This window comes from Gossypium hirsutum, chromosome A13 (assembly GCF_007990345.1).
Source record: "Gossypium hirsutum isolate 1008001.06 chromosome A13, Gossypium_hirsutum_v2.1, whole genome shotgun sequence".
NCBI classification, from domain to species: Eukaryota; Viridiplantae; Streptophyta; class Magnoliopsida; order Malvales; family Malvaceae; genus Gossypium; species Gossypium hirsutum.
Window position 1 is genome coordinate 86,998,061 of NC_053436.1, and position 25,770 is coordinate 87,023,830.

Sequence of the window (25,770 nt, forward strand, 5' to 3'; positions counted from 1 at the left end):
TGATGGGTTTACACTGCCTCATGGCCTAACAACAATGTTAAAGACCAAACAAATGAAACCAAAATTCAATCAAATAAAATATTCGAGGACGAATTTTTTTGAGGAAAAGGGGAATGATACATGCACAGACAATGTGAAATTTATTAAATTCTATTGACCGAAGCTGCCAATTTTCAAGTTTAGGAAATCAACAGACTTGCGATGACTTTTTGGATGGGATCTAGGTATTTCTCGGTTGAGATGCCTTCATGGTGTTCGAAGATCTATCTCTTAGCTTCGAAACACATTTTGAATCACTCGATTTTGGGTTTGGGAGCTCAAGTTATGACTATTTTAATGAAGACTGTCCGAGCAGAATTTTTAGACAGGACTATGATGGAAATTACGAGTTTAAATCATATTGGGTTTGGGTTTTAAGCTTAATTTTTATTATATATGAGCCCAATATTATATTTATCAGCTCTTATTATTATATTTTTTTATTACGAATTTTTTATAATCATTAAGTATTTTAAGTTATTTAGGAATTTTATATTAACAAGAAAGTTTTGTTTCAAACTACTTCTTGTTTAGATTAATTAGAGCTTCAGGATACTTTGGAGTTTTATTTAGATATACTTAGCTAGCCTATATAAAGGTTTCCTCGTTGTTCATTAAGCAGACAATTGTTTTTTATTAAGAAAGTTTTCAACTCTAGGAGTTTGTTTCTTTTAGCAAGATTTCTTTCTTGTGATTTTTAGAAGTAATTGTCTTCTTAATTTTCTTGAAAGAGTCGTGGGAATTCATTCTTAACCCTTCAATTTGCCAAGGATTATTTCTTGGAGGGCTTATTAGAGTCATTAATTGAGTTTGTTGAGATTTATATCTTAAAGGGTTCAATTGTAAATTTATCCTTCTATCTATCATAGCCATTAGTTTATTCCATCCATCTTTCACTTTTAAATTTCGTCTATTTATTTATTTAATATTTTTATTTTTATTTGTTATTTTTTCTCAAATTTCTTCTTTTACTATTTTCGGCTTCTTTATTACTAAATTAATTTATTTCTTCTTTTCAGATTATATCCAAATCTTCCCTCCTTGAGTCAAACAACTTGAATTCTATCATTCTTCCACTTCTTCTGTTCAATTCCTCATCATTTGAGCAAGTATGCTATAGTGTAGGAGAGAAGTCCAAAAATCATTTCTCCTTCGAGTGATTTTATTATGAAGGACGACCAGTCCCATTTGGACATTACCACTCAACTTAATCCAATTTTTGAGGGTCCAATAGAATTAGCAGTAGAACTTAATACTAAATTACTTGACTTTAGCAAGCATTCGACTATTACTTTCAAGAATCAAGAGAGACCAAATATTGCTAAACCTACTGAAGCTGGTATTTTAGTTGGGAGAGGTAAAGAGGTCCTGGTTTCAAAAGGAAGGGAATCAAGAACTAAGGGAGGTATTGCTCGAAATAGTGGTGTTATTAGTAAAATAATTCGAGAACGCAAGGGGAATTTTAAAAATTCTAGAAGTGTAAGAGTTTCTCTGTCCGATTAAATGAATCCAATAGCCAAACTCATTGTCAAAACCATTTTTTTTGAAAGGGGGGTCGAGAGTCACCACCGATTTTTTTGAGGTGTGATCAGATCACCTAGTAATTTGATTGTTTTAATAAAAATATTTCGATTTACTAAAACGGCGGTTTTGGTCTACGAAATTTGAGAAAACGGGTTCGGGAGTCGTTTACGTGCGAGGAAGGATTAGCACCTTCGTCACGCCCAAAATTGGTACCAAATTTAATTAATTAATGTCTTAATGTCGAGAGTTGAAATTTTGAAAAGATTTTAAAATACGATCCCTTTTTATTAAAGCTCGTTTTTTTAAAAAAAAGCTTGAATTAAATTGAAACGAACATCAAACGCCCACTCGTCCCGAGATAACGAAATGCCACATCTCGTAAGTTAGGATGCGACATTCGAACATTCGAGAACAAGTTTGTTTTTAAATTTTTCAAAACTTCATGTATTTTGGAATCTAAAAGGATATTTGGCTATTTAGGTTTAACAAGAAAATCAAAACCCTGTAAGTTAGGGTACGATTTCTTGAATTCCCAAAACGCAAAATATTGCCTTATTTTGAAAATTTTGTTTATTTTTGAATAATAACAAGTATAGCATTTAACGATGTGCGGTTATTTTGTTTGGAGCAAAACAAATTGGTCTATATTAGGGAAAATATGTTGGAGCTTAATACACGATGTGATTTAAACTAAATAAACAAAAGGTAACATAGAGCATGGAATAATAATACATGAATTAGATGCAATGTTAATGAATGTCAACAATATGAAGATGTTAATAAATAATTTCTAGAACATGTAATGGCAATATTCACACAATGTATATTATTTTAAATACCAATTAATAATCAAAGACAAATGAGATAAAATAATATACAAAAGATAATTTAAAGTAAATAAGATAAAAAAGTTTAACATAGATAATAAACAAATTAATTAAACTTTAAAAATACATAATACAAAAGAATGGTTCGAAATAAACAATATGTAAAAAATATTTAACATAAATAAAATATAAAACAATTTGAAATAAAATAAAATATAAAGCAATTCAAAAATAGATAATATATGATACAATTTAAAATAAATAATATCTAACATAATTTAAAGTGAATAATATGAGACAATTTAGTATAAATAACATATAAGAAATTTAAGATAAAATATAAAACCGTTTAAAATAAGTAACGTGTAAATGGATAAATAAATAACAAATTAAAAAAGGTTAGAATTAACAGATTAGGGATTCAATTGGAACAAAATTAAAATTAGAAGTAAAAACTATAAAAAAAATAAGAACACAGGGGCAAAAATAAAAATGCGCGCAAGGTTTGAGGACCAAACGGGCAAAAAACCCAGTCCTTGGACATGTGTCCATTATCCAGCGCATCCATGGTCAGGGACTCGAATGAAAACCAAGCAAATTTATATGGCCAAATTTAAAAAAATAAATAAAATAAATAAAATGACTACATTAAAAATAACAGAAATGTGGAAGGACCTGGGTTATAAATAACCCATTGAGCGAAGACACGCTGATCCCCCCTGGAGCGGGTCGGGTTGCGCGCGGGTGGCCCAATACGGCGTCGTTTCAGTGCTGGTGCCCTTGGTGCAAAACGACACCATTTTGCCTTCTCTCAAATAATAAAAAACTTTAATTCTCTGCTATTTCTTGTTTTTTTTTTAAATTTCAAAGAGTCCCCTCCATATTTTCTTTTCTCTGCTAGGGTTTTTAAACCCATCATCGCGCTGTCGCCGGTCCGCCATCGTATACGGCGGCCGGAGTTCTTAAAAGGAACCTTTTTCGGCCAATTTAACCTCCCTAATCTCAATCCAAAGGTCAAATACCCAAATCCCCCACTAAAAACGAAAATGAAAGCAAAATAGGAAGAAAATAAAGGGACCTTTCGGCTGCTTACCAACACCGATGATATTTCCGGCGAACCAAGGTTCAACTGTACTTCCGTTCGGAGATAGCTCTAACCATAGCAATGAAGGTAATCGATTTCTTTACCTATTTATTTATTATTATTTACTTATTTTGAACTAAAAAATAAAAATAAAAATAAGCACCTTAGCCTTCTTTGAATCTGTTTTTGTATTTTATTAGTTTTTTGTGTACGTAAAAAAAATACAAAAGATCGGCTATGGCTTTTATAACCGAATACAACTGTTTGTTTGCTATTTTTTTTTGTCTTTTTCTATTTGTTTCTTCTTCTTCTCTTCTTTTTCTTGCGTGCAGGCCTTATTTTGCAGGTAGCAGTGTCAAACGCGCATGGATGAATGCGTCCTTACAGCGGCGGCCAAGGGCAGATGCATGCCTAGCATGTGGTGGTAGCAAGGCTAGGGTTCCACTTTTTTGAAAATGTTGTTGGGTTAGGGTTAATTCTGGTTTGGGCTTGTAACTGGGTAATGGGCCATAATTGGGCTAGGTTTAATTTTGGTTTGGATTGGGTCATTTAATGTAAATTGACTATTAACAAATTTTTGGACCTTTTGTTTTTTTTGGGTTTTATTTTATAAACTGGGCCAAGCCGAAATTGGCCTATTACAGCTGCCCCTCTTTGCTCGTTGACGTGTAACGTGAATGGAGCAAAGACTTAAAAAAAAGGCCAATTTTGCCTGGTCTTGCCGAATCTTGACTTTTGGTGATTCTTTTTATTCAAGTAGCCTAATTCCATCCCGTTGCATCTTCAAATGGATAAGATTAATGGCTTCAATCTGCTCCACTGCAACTTCAAGGAGATAAGATTCACCATGATAGATTTGATCCGACCTACTTCAGAGTTATAGGATTTGTGACTCGTAACTTTAATCTATTCCACTGCAACTTTAGGGAAATAAGATTCGCTAACTTTATTCTACTCCACTGCAACTTCAGGGAGATAAGACTTGTAACTTTAACCTGCTCCACTGCAACTTCAGGAAGATAATGTTTGTGGCTTTAATTTGCTCCACTGCAACTTTAGGGAGATAAAATTTGTAGCCTGTCTTCAATCTACTCCAATGCAACTTCAGGGAGATAAGACTTGTAATTTCAACCTGTTCCACTGCAACTTCAGGGAGATAAGGTTTGTAGCTTCAATCTACCCCATTACAACTTCAGGGAGATAAGTTTTGCCAAGATAACTTTAATCCGTCCCACTGTAATTTCAGGGGTATAGGATTAGTGGCTTCAATCTGCTCCACTTCATCTTCAGGGAGTAAGATTTGCCATGATAGATTTGATCCAACTTGCTGCAACTTTAGAGGTTTAGGATTTGTGACTTCAATGATCTGTTCCACCATTTTCTAGGGAATATGACTTGTAGAATTTATTTCATGGGCCTATTTATGCCAAATGATTAGGATGTCATGATCAGAATGAATCAAATGCTCCTAACTAGATTTATATGAATGAAAATGTCATTTTAGTATGATATTCTTTTAATTCTTATGTTGACATTGCTCGTTGTTAATCGAAGTTCTATCACTGATGCATTACCCTGTATTCTTGTTCGGCTGGTATTTTGCCAGAAAACCTGAAGAAATAATCGTAATTTATCCCATTCTTTCTCAGATGTTTCCAACTATCAGATTTGGTTAGTTCTGATTAGTGGTCTTGTTTCAGGTTCTCGTACTATTTAGAAACTCTTCAGAACAATATGCAGAACTCCTTTTGTTTGAATATAATCAGTCCAATAATTGTTGTTTCAATGAAAAATGCTTGAAAAGATCCTAGTGGACAAGGTTGAAATTTATTGGGAGCAAAGTTTGAAATGAATAGATTAATAAAAATAGAAAATTTGCTAAAATATAAAATGAATAAGATGAAAACAGGTGCCCCAGCTATCGTAGCATGAGCTTTTCCGTGCAAACTTCTTGAGGACTCTTTGAACTTAATGCTTGTTTAGAAGATCCAGAGTACTTCGTTGATGCCCCAAAATGTAACATCCCTTATTCTTGTTAATTCAGAGAGTGTTAATTCAGAGAGGACAAGACTACCACATGCCCCACTTTTGATCAAAATTTGAATTGCCCATTCTTGGCTTTTCAACTCAAAACCCTTTTGGTCTCAAGACGCCTTTTGCGGGTTTTCGCCTTGGCCTCTCCCATTTTTTTTAGGTGAAATATTTTTTGGCTGAGTCTGAATTCACAGGGTTGGGCAAATTTTTTCCATCCATTTCGGTCAAAATCAGAGCTCCTCTAGAAAAGACTTTCTTCACCACATAAGGTCCCTATCATTTTGGCATCCATTTCCCTTTAAAGTCTTTTTGTATGGGGAGGATATTTTTCAAAACAAAGTCTCCTTCATGGAATTCTCTAGGGTGAACCTTCTTATTATAAGCCCACATAATTCGCTTTTGGTACATTTGATGATGATATATAGCCTTTAGCCTTTTTTCTTCAATCAAGTTCAGTTGATCATATTGAGATTGATCCACTCTGCTTCATCCAATTTTAACTCTGATAAAACTTGAAGAGAAGGGATTTTAACTTCAATTGGCAAAACTGCCTCTATCCCATAAACCAAAGAAAAAAGCGTTGCCCCGGTAGAAGTTCTGACTAACATTCAGTAGGCATAGAGGGCAAATGGTAATTTCTCATGCCAATTTTTATAAGTCTCAGTCATTTTCTCCACGATCTTCTTAATGTTCTTATTGGTTGCTTTCACCGCACCATTCATCTTTGGGCAATATGGCGATGAGTTGTGGTGTTTAATTTTGAATTGACCGCAGACCTCCACTATCGTACTATTGTTCAAATTTAGTGCATTGTTTGATATGATCCTCTCTAGTATCCCATATTGACATATGATCTCTTTCTTCAAGAATTTACTGACTGCTGACTTTGTGACATTGGCATAAGATGTGACCTCTACCCACTGGGTAAAGTAATCAATGACTTCGAAGATGAATCGATTCTCATTAGATGCTTTTGGTGAGATCGGCCCAATGACGTCCATGCTCCATATAGAGAAAGGCCATGGAGAAGTCATGACATGAAAAGGTGAATGAGGTACATGAATTTTATCTTCATAAATTTGGCATTTATGGCACTTTTTGGCATAGCTGATGCAATCTCCTTCCACAGTGGACCAATAATATCCGAATCTCATGATTTGTCTAGCCATTATAAAGCCATTAGCGTGTGTTCCGCAGACACCCTCATGGACCTTTTTTAATATTTGCTTAGCCTCAACAACGTCTATACATCTTAGCATCACCTGATCCTTCCTTCTTTTATATAGAATCTTTCCATCTAAGACATAATCATTGGTTAGCCTTCTCAATGTCCTTTTATCATTCTTAGTTACTTGGTCTCGGTATTCATGATTCCTCACATATCGCAATATATCGTGATACCAAGGGTGATCATCCTTTTCTTCATCATCATCAATGTTGTAGTAATGAGCCGAAGCTTTATAAATATTCATTTGGATAGGCTTCACATCCTTTTGCATGCTTACTTTGATCATAGAAGCTAAGGTAGCCAAGGTATTAGCCATTTAGTTTTCATCTCGTAGGAGGTAACAGAAAGTGATATTGTCAAACTCTTTAATTAACTCAAGAACTAGCTTTCAGTAATTGATCAATTTAGGGTATCTTGTTTCCCATTCGCCTTTGAGCTAATAGATCACTAGCGCAGAGTCCCCGTATACTTCTAGCACTTTGATTTTGTGTTCAATGGCCGAACGGATACCCATAATGCATGCTTCATACTCTGCCATGTTATTTGTGCAATCAAAATCCAATTTACTAGTAAAGGGATAATGATCTCCGTTTGGGGATACCAAAACTACCCCGATTCCATTGCCCACAGCATTTGAGGCTCCGTCAAAGTTTAGTTTCAAAGGATGGCCTTCTTGAGAGTCTTCTTCAGTGATTGCAACATACATTAGATCTTCATTCGAGAAATCAAAGCTCAAAGGCTCGTAATCTTCTAGAGCTCTACTAGCCAGAAAATCCACTATTGCACTCCCTTTTATAACTTTTTGGTTCACATAGACTATGTCAAATTTAGAAAGTAAAATTTTCCTTTCATTCAAAGCAGTTAACTCCATCATGTGCTTTAGAGGGTCTAGTTTTGAAATGAGCCAAGTTGTGTGGTACAACATGTACTGTTTCAATCTCCGGGTTGTCCAAATCAAGGTGCAACACAACTTCTCAATTGGTGAATATCTTGTCTCACATTCAGTGAACTTCTTACTGATATAGTATATTGCTCTTTCTTTTCTTCCCGACTCATCATGTTGGCCTAGCACGCATTCCATGAAATTTTCGAATACTGCCAAGTACAGCATTAGTGACTTATCTGGGCAAGATGGCATTAGTACTGGGGCATTGGACAAGTAATGCTTGACCTTATCAAAATTTTTTCGGTACTCCTCATCCCATACACCTGGATTGTGTTTCTTAAGGAGATGAAATATGGGGTCACATTTCTCAGTTAGTTGTGAAATGAACCGGGTGATGTAATTTAGTCTTCTTAGGAAACCTCAAACTTCTTTTTGAGTATGCGGTGGAGGCAATTCTTGTATAGCCTTGACTTTGTCTGGGTCAATCTCTATCCCCTATTCACTGACTATGAATTCTAGCAGCTTCTTTGACCTAGCCCCGAAGGTGCATTTTGCTGGGTTGAGCTTTAACTGGTACTTTTTTAACCTTAATAACAGTTTCCTCAGAACTTACACATGTTCCTTTTCTGTTCGGGATTTTACGATCATATCATCGACATAAACTTTGATTTCTTTGTTCATCATATCACGGAACAGGGTTTTCATGGCTGTCTGATATGTTGCTCCTGCATTTTTTAGCCAAAATGGCATCACCTTATAGCTAAATGTTCCCCACATGGTTACGAATATGGTCTTTTCCATGTCTTCAGGATGCATCTTTATTTGGTTGTATCTTGAGAAACTGTCCATGAAGGAGAAAAGTGAGTAACCTACCGTGTTATCCACTAAGGTATCAACGCACATTTGTATTTTCCCATCTTTTTTAAGAGCAGGGACTATATTGGTTACCCATTCTGAGTACTTAACCACTTGTAAGAAACCAGTATCGAATTACTTCTTGACCTCCTCTTTTATTTTCAACAAAATGTCGGGCCTCATTCTTCGGAGTTTCTGTTGAACTAGCTTACACTCTTCCTTTATGGGAAGTCAATGTACCACGATATCAGTATTTAACCCGGGCATGTCTTGATATGACCAAGTGAAGACATCATTAAATTTTCAGAATAACTCAATGAGGTCTCGCTTTGTCTCTGCAGATATACAATCTCCAATCTTTACCTCTTTTCCCTCTCCTAAGCTTACAATTTCCACTGACTATTTGTGAGGTAGAATTTATTTCTCATCTTATTCTTCTATCCTTAACAAATCAGGAGATAGGTTACAGTTTCGATTATCTTCAAAATCCTGAGAATCCTCCATACACATATCTTGCTCAAAAGGAAAGTCTGAGTCGGTAGCAGCGTTACTCATATCATTGATATCTGGAGACCTATTATAGGGATGAAGAAAAAAATCCAAAGAACAAAAGAATCTAAGAATATTTATTTGTGTGGTATGATTATGAATGAAATGGAAAGAATAAAAGAATATTTGCTTAAGATGATATGAAAAGATGCATTTTTATTGAAATAACGATAGTGGAGAAGAGCCTATTTCACAAAAGGATTCTTATTGCCCCTAGACTTAGTGCAATAAGCTTGTTTTGAACATTACTCTGAATTAATTCTAAAAGTTACAGAGATCTCCTCCGCAGTTCAATTGTTCAAAATGCTCCAAGGTATGTATGGGCAAATTCCTGATAGATTTTCTTTTCCTATTTCTTCCTCGAATATGGCGTTAATGCTCAAATTTTCCAACATTTCTTCAGCAGACTCCTTTCTTGTCATCTTCTATTCATGGTAGATTGTTCCTCCCGATACAAATATTCTAGATATGAGGAAAGGTCATTGACTCCCATTTGACCTCTCCCCTGCTTAAACGCGTTCTTCTCCTTTCCTATTTCTTATCTTACTCATTTTTCTTTTGCCTTGCATCTAGCTTGAATCTTAAGCCAAAACGGTTTCATTTATCTTTCAACATCGTTGCCTTGACCCTTCCTTGGAGATATCTTCCGAGTCCTCTTCCCGGTAAGGCTCCCTTTTCGATCTTCAATCGTAGGCCCATCCTTGTAGTATTGGATATTTTGGGCATTGGGGTCCTATTCCTTTCGATAATAAATGTTGCATTGACAAATTTCAGCGATCGAAAGGAACATTCTATCGCCTCGTCGTCTGCCCCTATGTATGGTACGTCACTGGTAACGGATGCAATAATGTCTTCCTCCGCGTTTATCGTTACCAGTCTACCCTCAGTTACCAATTTTAAATTTTGGTGTAATGACGACAGTACTACTCCCGCTGAATGAATCCAAGGCCTCCCCAACAAGCAATTGTAAGAGGGCTTAATGTCCATCACTAAGAAGTCCACACCGTACGTGTTTGGGCCGATCAGAAGGAGTATTTCGATTCTTCCCATTACTCTCTTTTCGGTGCCATCAAATGCCCTTACTATGTTTTGACATGTCTTCATGTGAGAGCTATCTACGGGTAACTTATTCAGTGTGGATAAAGGTAAAATATTTGGGCCAATCCATTATCAATCAATACCCCTGGTAGCGTATACCCTTGTAGCGGGTGGTGATGTGTAGAGCCTTAATTGATCCCATAGCCCTTGGCGGTATCTCATCATCATTAAAGAAAATAAAATTTTTGGCACTTATATTGTTGACAAGACGATCTAGCTTGTTCACGGAGATATCATCAGCGACATAAGTTTCATTTAACACATTCATCAGCGCGCTACGATATGTTTCTGAACTCAAGAGTAAAGCTAGTATTGATATGTGAGCCGGCTATTTGTGCAGTTGTTCTACGACGCTATACTCGCTGTGCTTAAGGAATTTCAAGAATTCCTTAGCTTCTTCCTCATTTTCCAGCTCATTAATAGGTAATTCAATTTTAGCCGTCTTTTCTTTTTCTTGTTCCATTGCTAAGGCCTTTCCTTTTACAGATTCTGCTCTTGAACTTGCTGGATCGTAGGGTTTCCTACTACACGTGTAAAAGCCTACATCTTTGCCCTCCTCTAAAGCGTTGACCAGGTTTTCCTCCTCCGGGATTGTCACATTGCAGTTATAGTTCCAAGGAACCCTTTTGCTATCATTGTAGGGAAAGGATACAGGTTTCTGGATTATGACTCTCGACGCTATTCGTATTCTTGCTTTATTGTTCCTTGGTCGCGAAATGATCACTACTGAGTAATTAACTTTTTGGACCCTTTCTGTTGATCCTTCCTCCGAGGCATAAACCTCTCCTTCTAATCCTTTGATCTCTTTATAAAATTCCATCTCTTTATTGTCCATTAGATTTTACACTATGGATCTGAACTCGGTGCATTCTTGGTTGTTATGACCCTTTTTGGCATGGAAATCACAACATTTTCCTACTCTTTTGGGTCTTTCATCTAAATCTTGTGTGATTAAACCTCCATTTACCATTTGTTCCCAAACCCATCTCAGTGGGGTTTTTACTTCAGATGTGTCAGCTTTGATTCTTTTGTCCCCACTCTCGATTATCACGTTTACCTCTTTATCAGAATGATTGGGTAATAGATTTCCTGCTACATTAGGTCCTGATGGGTCATCGAACTTTACGATCCTCATCTTAAATAATCTTTCGATCAACTTTTTAAATGCAGTGCAATTCTTGATCGAGTGCCCCGCTATCCCCACATAATACTCACATTGGGCATTTGCATCATACCATTTTGGGAATAGGGGTTGCATGGGTTTTAGATAGAATAGGGATACCACATGTGCATTGAATAGATTCTGGTACAGTTTCCTATACGTCATTGGGATGGGCATAAACTGGAGCCTTTTCGTATTTGGCCTTACATTAGATTCTTATTTTGAAGGGCCCTGATGGCAAGTGGTTACTGTCCTTGGCTAACCTACCATGATTGGTTTAGAATAGCCTTTGTTATATATACTTGTATTATTTACTTCGTGCTCCTTCTTTCTTGGGGCTGGCCTTTTGGTGCTTTCCCCTACTTCTATCTTTCTGCATCTTATTACATTTTCTATCATTTCTCCAGACATCACTATGTCTAAAAAGTTTTTAGTAGCGCTTCCCAACATGCAGTTGATGAATGGAGCCTTCAAAGTATTGATAAAAAGTATAGTCATTTCTTTCTTTAGAAGAGGTGGCTGGACTTATGTTGTTACCTCTTTCCACCACTAGGCATATTGTCTGAAGCTCTCACTTGACCTTTTTTTTTATATTTTGCAGTGTGATTCTATCGGGCGCTATGTCTGCCACATGGCTATATTGCTTCATGAAAGCCTGTGCCAAATCTTTCCACGAATTAAATTGGGCACGGTTTAACTGGTTGTACCATTTTGCTGCAGACCCGATCAAACTATCTTGAAAGTAGTAAACTAACAACTGATCGTTATTGACGTATCCTGTCATCCTCTGACAGAGCATTGTAATGTGAACTGCAGGGCAACTAGTCTCATTGTATTTCTGAAACTCTAAAGTTTTGAACTTTGGTGGGAGTACTAGGTCTGGGACTAAGCTCAAGTCCTTAGCGTCAACCCTGTAATGGTAGTCAGCATTTTCCATTACCTTGAAACTTCTTTTCTATCCATTTGTACCAGTCCTCAAGTTGTTTTAGCAGATCTACTTTTGTCTTTTCCATTTCTGTCACATCGTCGAGATCAGAGACGACGGGGTTAGTTGGATTATCCCTCAGATTAGAACTCAAGCCCATTGGAAAGTTTATCGGTGCTGAGGCACTAACCTGATATTGGGATCTGATGGTAGCAGGTACCCTGTGTGGGTACAGATCTGGTTGCGTTTTGGCATTTGTCGAGGTGAATCCTAGAGGATAGGTGGGTTTTCATGATCATATCCAGAACTAACCATAGGGCTCTTTCCTTTATCATGCCCTCCAGCCAATAACTGCGTTAATTGGCTCATCAAACTTGTTTAGGATTCTAACATCTGATCCCTCATATCTTGTTGAATTTTGGCTAATTGTTCTTGCATCTGTTCTTGCATATCTCTTTGCAACTGTTCTAATCTTTCTATTCTTTGATCCATTGCTTTCGTCTTGCGGCGGGTACCATAGTGATATTTAGTTGGTGGATTTTCGTTGGTTTCCAAGGTAACTATTATAATTTTAATTAATTAGGGTCTTTTCATGAAATTTAATGCATATGATGAAATGTCATGCAGATGAATGAATGCAAAGAGAGGCGTTGATTCTGATTCAATTTCATTAGAACAACTTTGCTAGAAAATAAATTTCTTTACATAAAATGAATTACATATACAACTTTGCCCTAATACCCAAAACCTTAACTTTCCTAAGAAGCCAAGCTAACTCTTGGCCCCGATCTGATTCTGACTCATATTTTACACTTAGTACATCAGCTTGAACTACCAGGTTTTGCAGATGGTTAGTCACCTCTCGCACTTGAGCCACAGCTTCGCCCATGATATAATCTCTATCTTTGATTTGATCTTGAGAGCGATGGAGCGATTCTTTCCAATGTTCATTGTTTGTCTCAAGAAGTTCAACTCGAAGTTCACAATTTCGCAGTGCGGTCTCAAGCTCTTCTATCCTTCCTTTTAACTCCTCAATATTGTTTAGGCTAGCCCTTAATTCGATTATAGAGTTGCGACTACGATGCTAATGTTGTGACTTTTTTAACTCTACCACCCCAGCTCTTAGCCTCTCTTTTTCATTTTGGCTTTCCAACAAACTTTTTTTTAGAGTATGCTCCCGTACTCGAGCATCTTGAAACTTTTTCTCCCATTGATCGGCTCTAGTATTTTCTTCGTTAATTTCTTACTGCCATTGCTCCCATTGCTTCTTGTAATCCGTCTTCAAACTATCTAAATCTTCTTCGGCTTTGTTCTTACCTTTTTCTTAATTTCTTGGCCTCTAGTTTGTGGGTGTTGAAGTCTAGTCCTAACCGTATTTTTTCCTCTTCTAACTGCTCTATTTTCTTTCCCAATTCCCGACTCCTTTTCTCAAAATCTTGCTTGATGATCTCTAATTCAGACGAGATTACTTGTAAGTGCTCCTCTATCAGGCGAGCATTTTCTTGACTTGGCATTGGGATGTTATCGTTGATTCTTTTACCCCACCACCAGTCATACTCGTGGGTTGTTATCGGACCTGCGATGAATCCTTTCATTCTATGGGTTTCGTTTCAAGCGTTCGATATTTTATGAATCTTCTTCTTATAATTATCGCCCTTTTAAGTGAACTCGTATTGAGCCAACCCTTGTGTCACTGGTATGAACAGCCTTGATCGATACTGCCTTAACACGAGAAGTGGAACATATCCAATGGCTCCCCATATCCCAAGTAGGGGAACCCAATCAAACTCTCCACAACGACACAAGATCTCGTCAGGGATCATCCATGAAGCCCTCCATTTGACATCTTCAACTTGTAAATTCAGGAGAAACGCCATCCATTTCTCTTCGAATATGTCATCCCGCCTCGGTGTAGCCACTAATTCCTTTAATGGGGAGTAGTTCTAAAAAAAACTCAATATGAAACCTTTTCTGCCTTCCAGAAGTGGCTATGGAACCATGCCAACAACAGCTGCGCACACTCTATGAATCTTCCCTCACCCACTCTCCAACAAGCATTTATGGATCTAAAAGTTTTTGCCAAGATTACAGGAACGAGTGTGACCCTTTTGTCAAGTCGATCAAACAGGTCTGAGACTACCATCAACGTTCCCTAAAGCTTTGGGGAAGACGACCAAACCGTAAATGCTCAAAGCGAAAACATCAACCCTCTTCTTCATATTTGGATAGGCTAAAATTAGATCCTTCAAGTTTTTCCAAGGGATGCACTTACTATCTCCCTTTTTCTTGATCTGGTCTGCAACCCACTATTCGCTCATCCCTGTGATGCTCATCAATTTCTTCAAAAAGGTCGGGACATTAGTGGCTCTTGAATAGGCTTTATCGACTTACATCTTTGGGCAACGAAGTAAAGCCATGTACTCCTCCACGGTAGGTACCAAATCAACTCTCCTAAAAGTGAAGCAATTGTAGGCGGGATTCTAAAATTGGGCAAGGGCTCGGAACAAATGCTTGTCCACCTTTATATCGAGTAAATAGGGCAAATCACCATAGTTACAGTAAAATAGCTACTTGATCTTGTCACCCCATTGGTCCCATATCTTCTTTACTTCCTGCAGGTTATTCTGAGTCACACTGATGTGAGTGAAATCCCACAACTCTGATCATACCCCTCGGTCAGGCTATCACATTTCTCTTGTTGCGTCATCTCGGACCATGTTCGGACGGCCGCATTATCTTTCGCTCTATCAAGAAACCCATTTTCCATGCTAAGCTCTCTATCTAGTAACCGAATGTGAATCAACACCTTTATATGATGAAATAGCATGCAATAATAGCAAAACACAACAAGTCAGTATTATGTACAAGAAATAAAACTCAAAGCAAACAATAAATAATCAAACACCTATTCGGGTGACCACTAGGGTTTGGCGTGGTTCTACTTAGGATAGGCTCCTAGGGCTCATTACATGTGGTTTGGTTCTAAAATAAAGGTGCCTAAACCGGCAGATTCCTCGATCCTCACCCATTATAGGCTCATACAGACCGAGTTCAATTCAGGGGAATACATTTCCCTACGACTATACGAAGATGAAAATATCACGAAGACGTAGGTACGGATGTATCCCAAAAGCGATCCACCATCCTATACGGAGGTGAAGACCTCACGAAGGAATAGTTTCTCACTCCCACTTAAAAGGAAAATCGACCAACTTATGAGATGTAATATGCAAAGATACATCAAAAAATTTAAAACACTAAAGCAAGCATATTATGATAAAAACCACGAAAGTGACGGACAAAATGCAATGGAGCAACCGTGAATTTAAAATAGATTTCCAATTTCAACAAAAAGACAAAAATTAATCAATTTATGGCTTGACTCTCAAATTTTCCCAGCGGAGTCACCAAGCTGTCGAAACCATTTTTTTTGAAAAGGAGGTCAACTTTTATTTTGAAAATGAAAACGAACATGGGAGTTGCCACCGATTTTTTTTGAGGTGTGATTGGATCACCTAGTAATTTGGTCGTTTTAATAAAATATTTCAATTTACTAAAACGGCGGTTTTGGTCTACAAAATTTGAAAAAACGGGTCCGGGAGTCGTTTACGTGCGAGGAAGGATTAGCACCCTCGTCACGCCCAAAATTGATACCAAATTTAATTAATTAATGTCTTAATGTCAAGAGTTGAAATTTTGAAAAGATTTTAAAATACGAGCCCTTTTTATTAAAATTCGTTTTTTAAAAAAGCTTGAATTAAATTGAAACGAACATCAAACACCCACTCGTCCCAAAATAACAAAATGCCACATCCCGTAAGTTAGGATGCGATTTCTTGAATTCCCAAAACACGAAATATTGCCTTATTTTGAATTTTTTTTTATTTTTGAATAATAATAAGTATAGCATTTAACGATGCGTGTTTATTTTGTTTGGAGCAAAACAAATTGGTTTATATTTGGACAAATATGTTGGAACTTAATACACGATGTGATTTAAACTAAATAAACAAAATGTAACATAGAGCATGGAATAATAATACACGAATTAGATGCAATGTTAATGAATGCCAACGATATGAAGATGTTAATAAATAATTTCTAGAACATGTAATGACAATATTCACACAATGTATATTATTTTAAATACCAATTAATAATCAAAGAAAAATGAGATAAAATAATATACAAAAGATAATTTAAAGTAAATAAGATAAAAAGTTTAACATAGATAATAAACGAAATAATTAAAATTTAAAAATACATAATACAAAAGAATGGTTCAAAATAAACAATATGTGAAAAAGATTTAACATAAATAAAATATAAAACAATTTGAAATAAAATAAAATATAAAGCAATTCAAAAATAAATAATATATGACACAATTTAAAGTGAATAATATGAGACAATTTAGTATAAATAACATATAAGAAATTTAAGATAAAATATAAAACCGTTTAAAATAAGTAACGTGTAAATGGATAAATAAATAACAAATTAAAAAAGGTTAGAATTAACAGATTAGGGATTAAATTGAAACAAAAATGAAATTAGAAGTAAAAACTATAACAAAATAAGAACATATGGGCAAAAATAAAAATGCGCGCAAGGTTTGAGGACCAAACGGGCAAAAAACTCGGTCCTTGGACACATGTCCATTATCCAGCACATCCATGGGTCAGGGACCCGAATGAAAACCAAGCAAATTTACGTGGCCAAATTTTAAAAAAATAAAATAAATAAAATGACTACATTAAAAATAACAGAAATGCGGAAGGACCTGGGTTGTAAATAACCCATTGAGCGAAGACACGCAGATCCCCCTAGAGAGGGTCGGGTCGCGCGCGGGTGGCCCAATACGGCGCCGTTTCAGTGCTGGTGCCCTTGGTGCAAAACGTCACCGTTTTGCCTTCCCTCAAATAATAAAAAACTTTCATTCTTTGTCATTGTGACATCCCTAATTTGGCCCAAGTCAGAAAGTAGTTTCGGGATCACAAAATCGAGTCCCAAAAATAATCAAATGTTATATTATGTGTTTATTTCATGTGAAAGTGCATGTGTGAAAATCCCATGCTTTGATTCTGCCATTTGTGAGTGAAATTATGAAATAGGACCTATGTGAAAATTTTTGAAAATGCTATAGGCTAATATGTAGTGGCCTAATAAATAGTAGTGCAAAATAGGAGGATTTGCATGTTAAACTCCCATTTTATGTGTAGTGGCCGGCCATGGTGTTAATGGTAGACAACATGTGCAAATTTTTTTATTGAAGTTATGGCATAAGTATGGCACAAATAATATATGTTATTTTGTGTCATAAAATGTTTAGTAATAGAATAACAAAAAGGAAGAAAAGGAAGGTTTTTGTTCATTCTTGTTCATGAAAGATGAAAATAGAAGAGAAAGGAGAGGAAAAGAGCTCTTGAATGTTCGGTCACTTGGGGAAGAAAAATCCAAGGTAAGTTCATGGTAGTTTGCTTCTATCTTGATGTTCATGAGTTCTTCTTGATTCTACCCTAACTCATGAAGCATATTTTGATTTTTGGTTGTGTTGTTAGCATTCGGTCATGAATTAAAATGAAGGAAATGGTTGTTGTTTCATGTCCTTTTGATGAAAAATGGAAGATAGGTGAAGTTGAGCCAAGCAAATGAGCATGCATGTGCCTTAGATGCTAAGGAAAAAATCGGCTAACATGTTGTGCTTTAAAATGATGAAATGAAGATTATGCTTAAGTAATATTATAGATATGTGATGATTGATTGGTGATATGCATGTTTAAATAACATGCATGCAAGGTATGTGTGAAAGAGTGATTTGGTAATAAATCTGTTTGAGACAGCAGCAGTAATGTGATTTTGGAAAATCACCATAAATTGTGGGATATGAGTTAGAAGCTGAATAAATTATATAATTAAATCTTAATGAGTCTAGTTTCTTATAAAACAAACCGTGTAAGGAAAAGAATTTCCGATAATGAGATATTTGAAGTGATGTGGAATAGGGTCAAAATGACTTCTAGATCCTCTGTTCTGTCTTTATAAAATCATTATAAATTGTAAAAAAAATGTTCATAAGATGAAATTTATATTCTTAGACTCCTTAACGAGTCTAGTTTCAAATGAAATAAACGACAACATATTTTTAATTCTGTAAAATGAGAAATTTGATTCGTAGTGAGGAGTGGTTAGATTAGTAAAACAGTGAAACAGGGGAAATTTTAAGAAAAATCTGGTATTGATTGGCCAAACCAAAAATTCTGAAAATTTTATAGATGAAAGATATATGAGTCTACCTTCAGGGAAAATTAACGGCACTTGATTTGGAGTTTTTTAGCTCCAGTTATAAATGATTTAGTGACTGTTGCTCAGGAAGACAGCTTGCAGTGAAATTATGATTATGTGGTAAACATTGACAAAAATTTGTTAATGAGTTGCTTATTGATTTCTTATAAGCTTACTATGATCAGTAGGTGTGAAAGTCGAATGTATATATGTATATATTATATTTTGAAAGTGATGCTCGAATAGTCAAATAATGACTAGTTTAAAATCTTTGAATTTAAGCTCAAGAGCATAGAGGGGCAAAATTTGGATAAGGGAAAAGAGAAAGTAATCGAATAGCCGTTGTAATCGTTCGGAAACATTCAAGGTAAGTTCTTAAGTGTTTAAGCTTGATTCCTTTTTATATGCCTAAGAGTTAAATTAATATGGTAAAGGGAATGTAAATTTTATTTAGTTAATGTGCTGAATATGTAATGATTTAAGGCTATAAGCCGATTATGGCTATTATGCCTAAGTTGAATTGGATTTGGAAATTTGATGCACTAAATGAGTGTTACAATGAATAAACTATGCCGTATATGTGCTGGTGGAGATATCACGATTGTGATTATTGAATATCTAAAGGAAACCATGATGTGTATACAATTATTATATTTAGTCCGTTGTGGTAGCCGAAGGTGGCTTGGTACTAAAGTGATTAAATGTGAACTTCGATGAGGTAACTGTTAGTGGTCGATGATATAAGTTATGCATTATAATATGTATTCGAGTTTCAAACCTAACAGACGTAATGCCAGTGAAATGACATCAGACTTAAAGGTTTAGCAGGCTTATGGCCGGTGATGAAATCAGGTTATTACCTAGCAGGCAAATTGCCGATAAACTATTAAAAGTGTGGTGCTATAAGACTATGGGCTAATACGATATGTGGATTCGTTCCGTATAGTAAATTATTCAGGTACGAACAACCTAATTAAGTACATGTAAATTAAATGAATTTGATGATTGATGTGAATCGAACGTATAAGAAATGGTTTCATGTTTATGTTCAACTATGAGACCTTGTGTTAAATCGACAATCGAATTCGTTCAAATACATTAAGTTGGTCAGGTATGCGATATGTACTTATGCATGTTAAATCGATTGGAATTGAATCACAAATGTGAATTGAGAAGCATAGGTAAAAATGCCTATATGTGAGTAAGGGTAAAACCATCGTAAATTATCGATAAGGATGGGCTATGTGCGGAACCATCTTATAATTGCTAATTTGAAAGGTTGTGTACGAATCAGTGAGCAATATGTACATATTAGATGAATTGTGACCTTTTGGTTCTACCTGAATTAAGTTGTGCTTGTATATGACTTAGAGTCGAATGGTCACTATGGGTTAAGTTTGAATGGTGAAATGGATATGTGATATTTACATATGACTTTTGAATCGAAATGTAAATGATGGTGTTCATAAGGAGCTTATATCCGAATGTAGCAAATGACTACTAATGTGATATGTTGAATGAGAGGTGTTAAAATATGATTAAATATGCATGATATTCGATGTATATCCGGGTTAAATCCCGCAGGCTTCGTGCTGGTATTATATCCGGGTTAAATCCCGCAGGCTTCGTGCTAGTATTATATCCGGGCTTAATGACCCGCAGGCTTCGTGCCGGTAAAATATCCGGGTTAAATCCCGCAGGCTTCGTGCTGGTATTATATCCGGGATAAATCTCGCAGGCCTAGTGCTGGTATTATATTCGGGCCTTCGTGCCTAGCAGGCTTCGTGCCGGTGATGTGTATTCGGGCCTTCGTGCCTAGCAGGCGTAATGCCGGTGAAATGATATGTTATGTGAATTTGGTGTTCCTTGTAAGATAAGGGTTTAGCCGAATGTTAAAAATGAAATGATAGTGTATTGTATCATGCTTATATGGCCTAATGGAAAGTATAACATGTTGGTAAAAATGCAATATGCTTTTATAATCGAATGATAAGTTTGAAATGAACGTGAGTGAAATGTTATGCATAAGCTATCAAATGCTAAGTGTGAAAATGAGATGAAAGAAAAGTTTTTGAGATGTATAATTATATACGTTCGAATGATGTTAGTACTTAATTGATATGAATATGTTATATGGAACTTGTTGACTTGATTATTCAGGCCTTTGAGCTTAGCAAACTATAATGCTGGTGAGATACTATTCGGGCCTTCGAGCCTAGCAGGCTATAATGCCGGTGAACTGATATCGGGCCTCGAGCCTAACAGGCGAAATGCCAGTGATTTGAGAAAGTCCATGACTAAGGTACCTCGTGTTAGGTTGACAAATGAATACATTCAGTACGTTAAGTGGGCCAGGTACGCATTATGTACTCATATGTGAGTTTGATCTGCAATGAATCATAAGCATGCATTGTGATACATACGTGAATAAATGTTATAACTATATCTATGATCATGATACACCGGGTCAGGGTGTGAAAGTATGTGAAAGTATTCGATTTAATTATGTTATACGAATTCAGATTAAGTGTGACAAGAATGCTGAACGTGCATTATGTGTTTGTGTGTATTCGGCCAGATGGCAATATACCTAGAATATGGCCACTTAAGAAATTGAATAATCGAAGTATAATTGCATTTATTTGTTTGCATTGCTTAAGACTTACTAAGCTTATGAAAGCTTACTCCGTTGTTACATTCCTCTGTTTTATAGATTGTTGACTTCGGTTACCTACTCGGGTTGGAGTTCGCCGGAGATATTATCACACTGTCGAGCTTACGTTATTGGTGTAAGTAAATCCTAATATTTCGAGTCTATGGCATGTATAGCGTTTTAATGTTGAGTATGTGATATTATAATTTAGCCAAAGGTGTTGGCTAGTGATGTTTTGGGCCTCGTAAGCCCATATATGGGACAGATTGCATGTGAAAAGAAAAGTTTTAAATTGATTGAAATTTTTCGGCATTGTTTTTGTGTGATTGACTGAGATTAAGTCGGGCAACACCTTGAACCCTGTTCCGGCGAGGGGTACGGGCGAGGGGTGTTACAGTCATTCCTTGTTTTTTTTTTTTAAATTTCTAAGAGTCCCCTCCCCATTTTCTTTTCTCTGCTAGGGTTTTTAAACCCATCATCGCGCTGTCGCCGGTCCGCCACCGTATACGGCAGTCGGAGTTCCTAAAAGGAACCTTTTTCGGCTAATTTAACTTCTCTAATCTCAATCCAAGGGTCAAATACCCAAATCCCCCACCAAAACACGAAAATGAAAGAAAAAACAAGAAGAAAATAAAGGGACCCTTCGGCTCCTTACCAATACCGATGATATTTCTGGCAAATCAAGGTTCGACTGTATTTCTGTTCGGAGACAGCTTTGACTATGGCAATGAAGGTAACCGATTTCTTTGCCTATTTATTTATTATTATTTACTTATTTCAAACTAAAAAATAAAAATAAGCACCTTAGCCTACTTTGAATCTGTTTTTGTATTTTATCAGTTTCTTGTGTGCTAAAAAAAATGCAAAAGATCGGTTGTAGCTTTTATAGTCAAATACTACTGTTTGTTTGCTTTTTTTTTTGTCTTTTTCTATTTGTTTCTTCTTCTTGTCTTCTTTTTCTTGCGTGTTGGCCTTGTTTTGCAAGTAGCAATGTCAGACGCATGTGGAGGAGGGCGTGCTTGCGGCGACGGCCAAGGGCAGAGGCATGTCTAGCATGCGGCGGCAGCAAGGCTAGGGTTCCATTTTTCTAAAAATGTTGTTAGGTTAGAGTTAATTCTAGTTTGGGCTTGTAACTGGGTAATGGGCCATAATTGGGCTAGGTTTAATTTGGGTTTGGATTGGGTCATTTAATGTAGATGAACTATTAACAAATCTTTGGACCTTTTGTTTATTTGTTTGGGTTTTATTTTATAAACTGGGTCAGGCCAAATTTGGCCTATTACACTCATCAACTCGCAAATTAATGAGGCTGAGATGAGAAATTCAAACGTTAATGAGAAATGCGATGATGTCATTTACTAGACTTGCGTTATGGTATGTTAGTCACCTTTCTCTATTTTTTATTATTTAATGAATTTGTTTATTTTTGCATGGAATTGTCAAGGGTGTGCAAGTAGCAAGTTTTTGAGGATTTTTTGTGAGTATAGTTAGTTATTTAAACCAGGCATTGTTGGCCTTTAGAAACTAGAGTAAGTGGTTTCAAAGATGATTCAATCATTGCTAGTCTTGGTTTTCAGTTCTTTCATTAAGTGGAAGCTATTGGTTACTCTAGAGGTATTTGGATTGGGTGGAAGAACTTGGTACGAGTTGATATTTTTCGAAGTAAACCTCAATTTGTTTTTATTCGGGTTTTTTATAGCACTTTCCAATGATTGATTTTTTTTTTGTCTTTGTTTATGGTAGTCTTGACCGTTGTAAGCGAAGATGGCTTCGGGAGGTTTTGAAATTGACTATCCCTTATTTTGATTTCCCTTGGGTGGCGATAGGAGATTTTAATGCGATCTTAGCTTCTAATGAGAAAAGGGGAGAGCGAGTCATTGGGAAAAGATGGTTTTTTTTTGGTGAATTTATGGTTTCTTTAAGGATTCATGATTTGGGTTTCAGAGGCGATCCTTTCACATGGTAGAGAGGTGGAGTTTTGGAACGTCTTGACCGGGCTATTGGAAATTAGGAGTGGCTGACATCTTTTTCAAATTATTCCGTGACCTATTTACCTAGAATCAAGTTTGATCATAGGCATTTTTTTTGTCGCTTCGATTAAACTTCATTCATCTAAGGGCCATCATTTCTGTTTCCTAGTAGGTTGGGTTGAACATGCAAAGTTCTCTGATTTTTTGAAGAATAATTGGAATGTTGTTAGTTCCATGTCTAGTTCACTTTCTAATTTCACAAACTAGCTTAAGGATTGGAATACAAAAGTATTCGATCATATTGTGACATGCAAAAAAAAAACTGCTTCAAAAACTTGATATGATTCAGAGGAATTTAAATTTTTCTCAGTTTGATCATTTATTTCAGTTGGAATTGGAAACTAGAGAGGAATTGGAAAATGTTCTGTATCATAAAGAACTCCTTTGGAAGCAAAAGGCACGGTGTGACCGGTCGTCATTGGAAGACTGTAATACTAAATTCTTTCATAGGCGCACTTTAAAAAGGAGAAAGCAAAATCGAATTATGGCATTAAGATATGCGGAGGGGTAGTGGATTTTTTATTAGGAGGATTTACGACGGGAGGCGACTCATTTTTTCAAAAAATTATATGGTGAAGAAGACTTGAGGCCAATGAGAGGTTTTCCGACTAGTTCTTTTCCGAAGCTTAAAGGCAGTGAGAGCTAGATGTTAAGCAAACCAAGCTCAAATGAGGAAATAAAATCTTCCTTATTTGATTTGAGTCCTCTAAAGGTGCGGGGGAGTGATTATTTTCATGCCCTATTTTTTTAAAATCAATAGGAGTAGATTGGGGATTTGATTTATACTTGGGGTAAAAAATATTTTTAACGTGTAAAAATTTGATCCAGAGCTGAATAATGCCTTTATAGACATCATTCCTAAAGTGCCAAATCCATAATGCTTTTCCCAATTTTGACCGATTAGTTTGTGCTCCGTTCTTTACAAGCTGGTAATGAAAATCATTACCAACTATTTCAAAATGGTGTTCCCAAGAATTATTGGTCAAGAGCAAACTAAGTTTATTGCGGGAAGGAGTACTACGGATAATATTATTATTGCTCAGGAAGTATTTCATTCTATGAAAATTAAGAAGAAGACTAGGAACTGGTTAGCCATCAAGATTGATCTAGAAAAAGCTTGCGATAGAGTGTGTTGAGAGTTTGTTGATGTATCTCTCCAAGTTGCAGGTATTCTGAATTATCTTTGTGATATGACTATGTCTGCTATTACTAACTCCACTTTGCAAATTCTATGGAATGGAAACCCAACTCTGACTTTCAGGTTTATCAAAGGTGCCCACTTTTCCCTACTTATTTGTTTTGTGCATGGAATGGCTTGGCCATAATATCCAAGATAATATTAATTCTGGATGTTGGAGACCTATCTGTTTTCCTCTATCTCACCTCTTTTTTGCAGATGATCTGATTCTGTTTGGTCAAGCTGAAGAGGATCAAGCTACACTCTTGAAGAAAGTGCTGGATAGTTTTTGTGCTTATTCAGGGCACAAGATTAATGCGCACAAAACAAATGTTTGCTTTCTAGAAGGAGTGAGTGATGTGTTAAGTAGTAACTTGTGTTGTATTATTGGTTTTCGAAAAGTGAATAATATTGGAAGTTATTTGGGAATTCCTCTTTTCCATGAAAAAGTTACCAACAGTTCTTTATGCTTTGTGGTGGACAAGGTTCAAAGTAAGTTGTAGGGTTGAGACGTAAAATCTTTGTCTCTTGCAGGTAGGGTTACCTTAGCACAATAGGTTCTTATGGCAATTCCAAGATATTTCATGCAGTCTATGCTAATTTCCAAGGGACTTTGCGAGGAAATTGAATGTATGGTGCATCAGTTTTTTTGGGGATCGTCAACCAATGGTAGGAAAGTGGCTTTGGTTGATTGGAAGGATGTTTGTTAGCCTCGAGAGCATAGTGGTCTTGGTTTTCAGAAGCTGTAGGACACCACTTCTTTCATGATGAAGTTGGGCTTTAGAATTGTAACTTATTCTAGCGCTCTCTAGGTACAGGTTTTACGAGCTAAGTATGGTGTGGCTATTGGTATACCAGAAAATCTATCTTGTAGTAAAATCTCTTTCATGTGGATAGCACTTACTAAGGTTTGGCCTCTCATACAGGAAAACTTGATTTGGTTAATGGGGGATGGGAAAAATACTAGGTGTTGGCGTGACCCCTGGATTCCCAATGTAGGACCCCTTGTTAATCTAATTCCTAGACACTCTAGTCTTGATTTGGATTATTCACTTAGTGATATGGTTTCAGTGAATGGTACTTGGAATCTTGACTTATTTCGAATTTGGGTACCTAAGACAGTCATACAAAAGATTATGGGAATACCCCCACTACATCTAAAAGCAGGCGTTGACAGGATAATTTGGGGAGGTTCGAAGGCGGGTTCTTTTTCTGTTAAAAACGCCTATGGGAAAATTAAGGAAAGATCATGGAAACCAAAGGAAGATGCATGAAAGATCCCTTGGAAGTTCAAAGGTCCCCAAATGGTAAGATGTTTCATCTGGCTAGTACTTGAACAGAGATTACTTACTAATGTTGAAAGAGTTCATTGGGGTTTGGGGCATAGTTCGACTTATAGAGTTTGTGGACATAT

The 25,770-nt window shown here is 36.3% G+C and overlaps 1 protein-coding gene across 1 annotated transcript; it reads left to right on the forward strand.

Annotated features, from left to right (window-relative positions):
• Positions 1-24,375: 24,375 nt before the first annotated feature.
• LOC107894529 (uncharacterized) lies at positions 24,376-25,630 on the forward strand. The gene is made up of 4 exons (XM_016819794.1): positions 24,376-24,451; positions 24,576-24,841; positions 24,947-25,057; positions 25,169-25,630. Exons 1-4 carry the CDS (start codon positions 24,376-24,378, stop codon positions 25,628-25,630), a joined length of 915 nt encoding a protein of 304 aa, XP_016675283.1.
• The last annotated feature ends 140 nt before the right edge of the window (positions 25,631-25,770 follow it).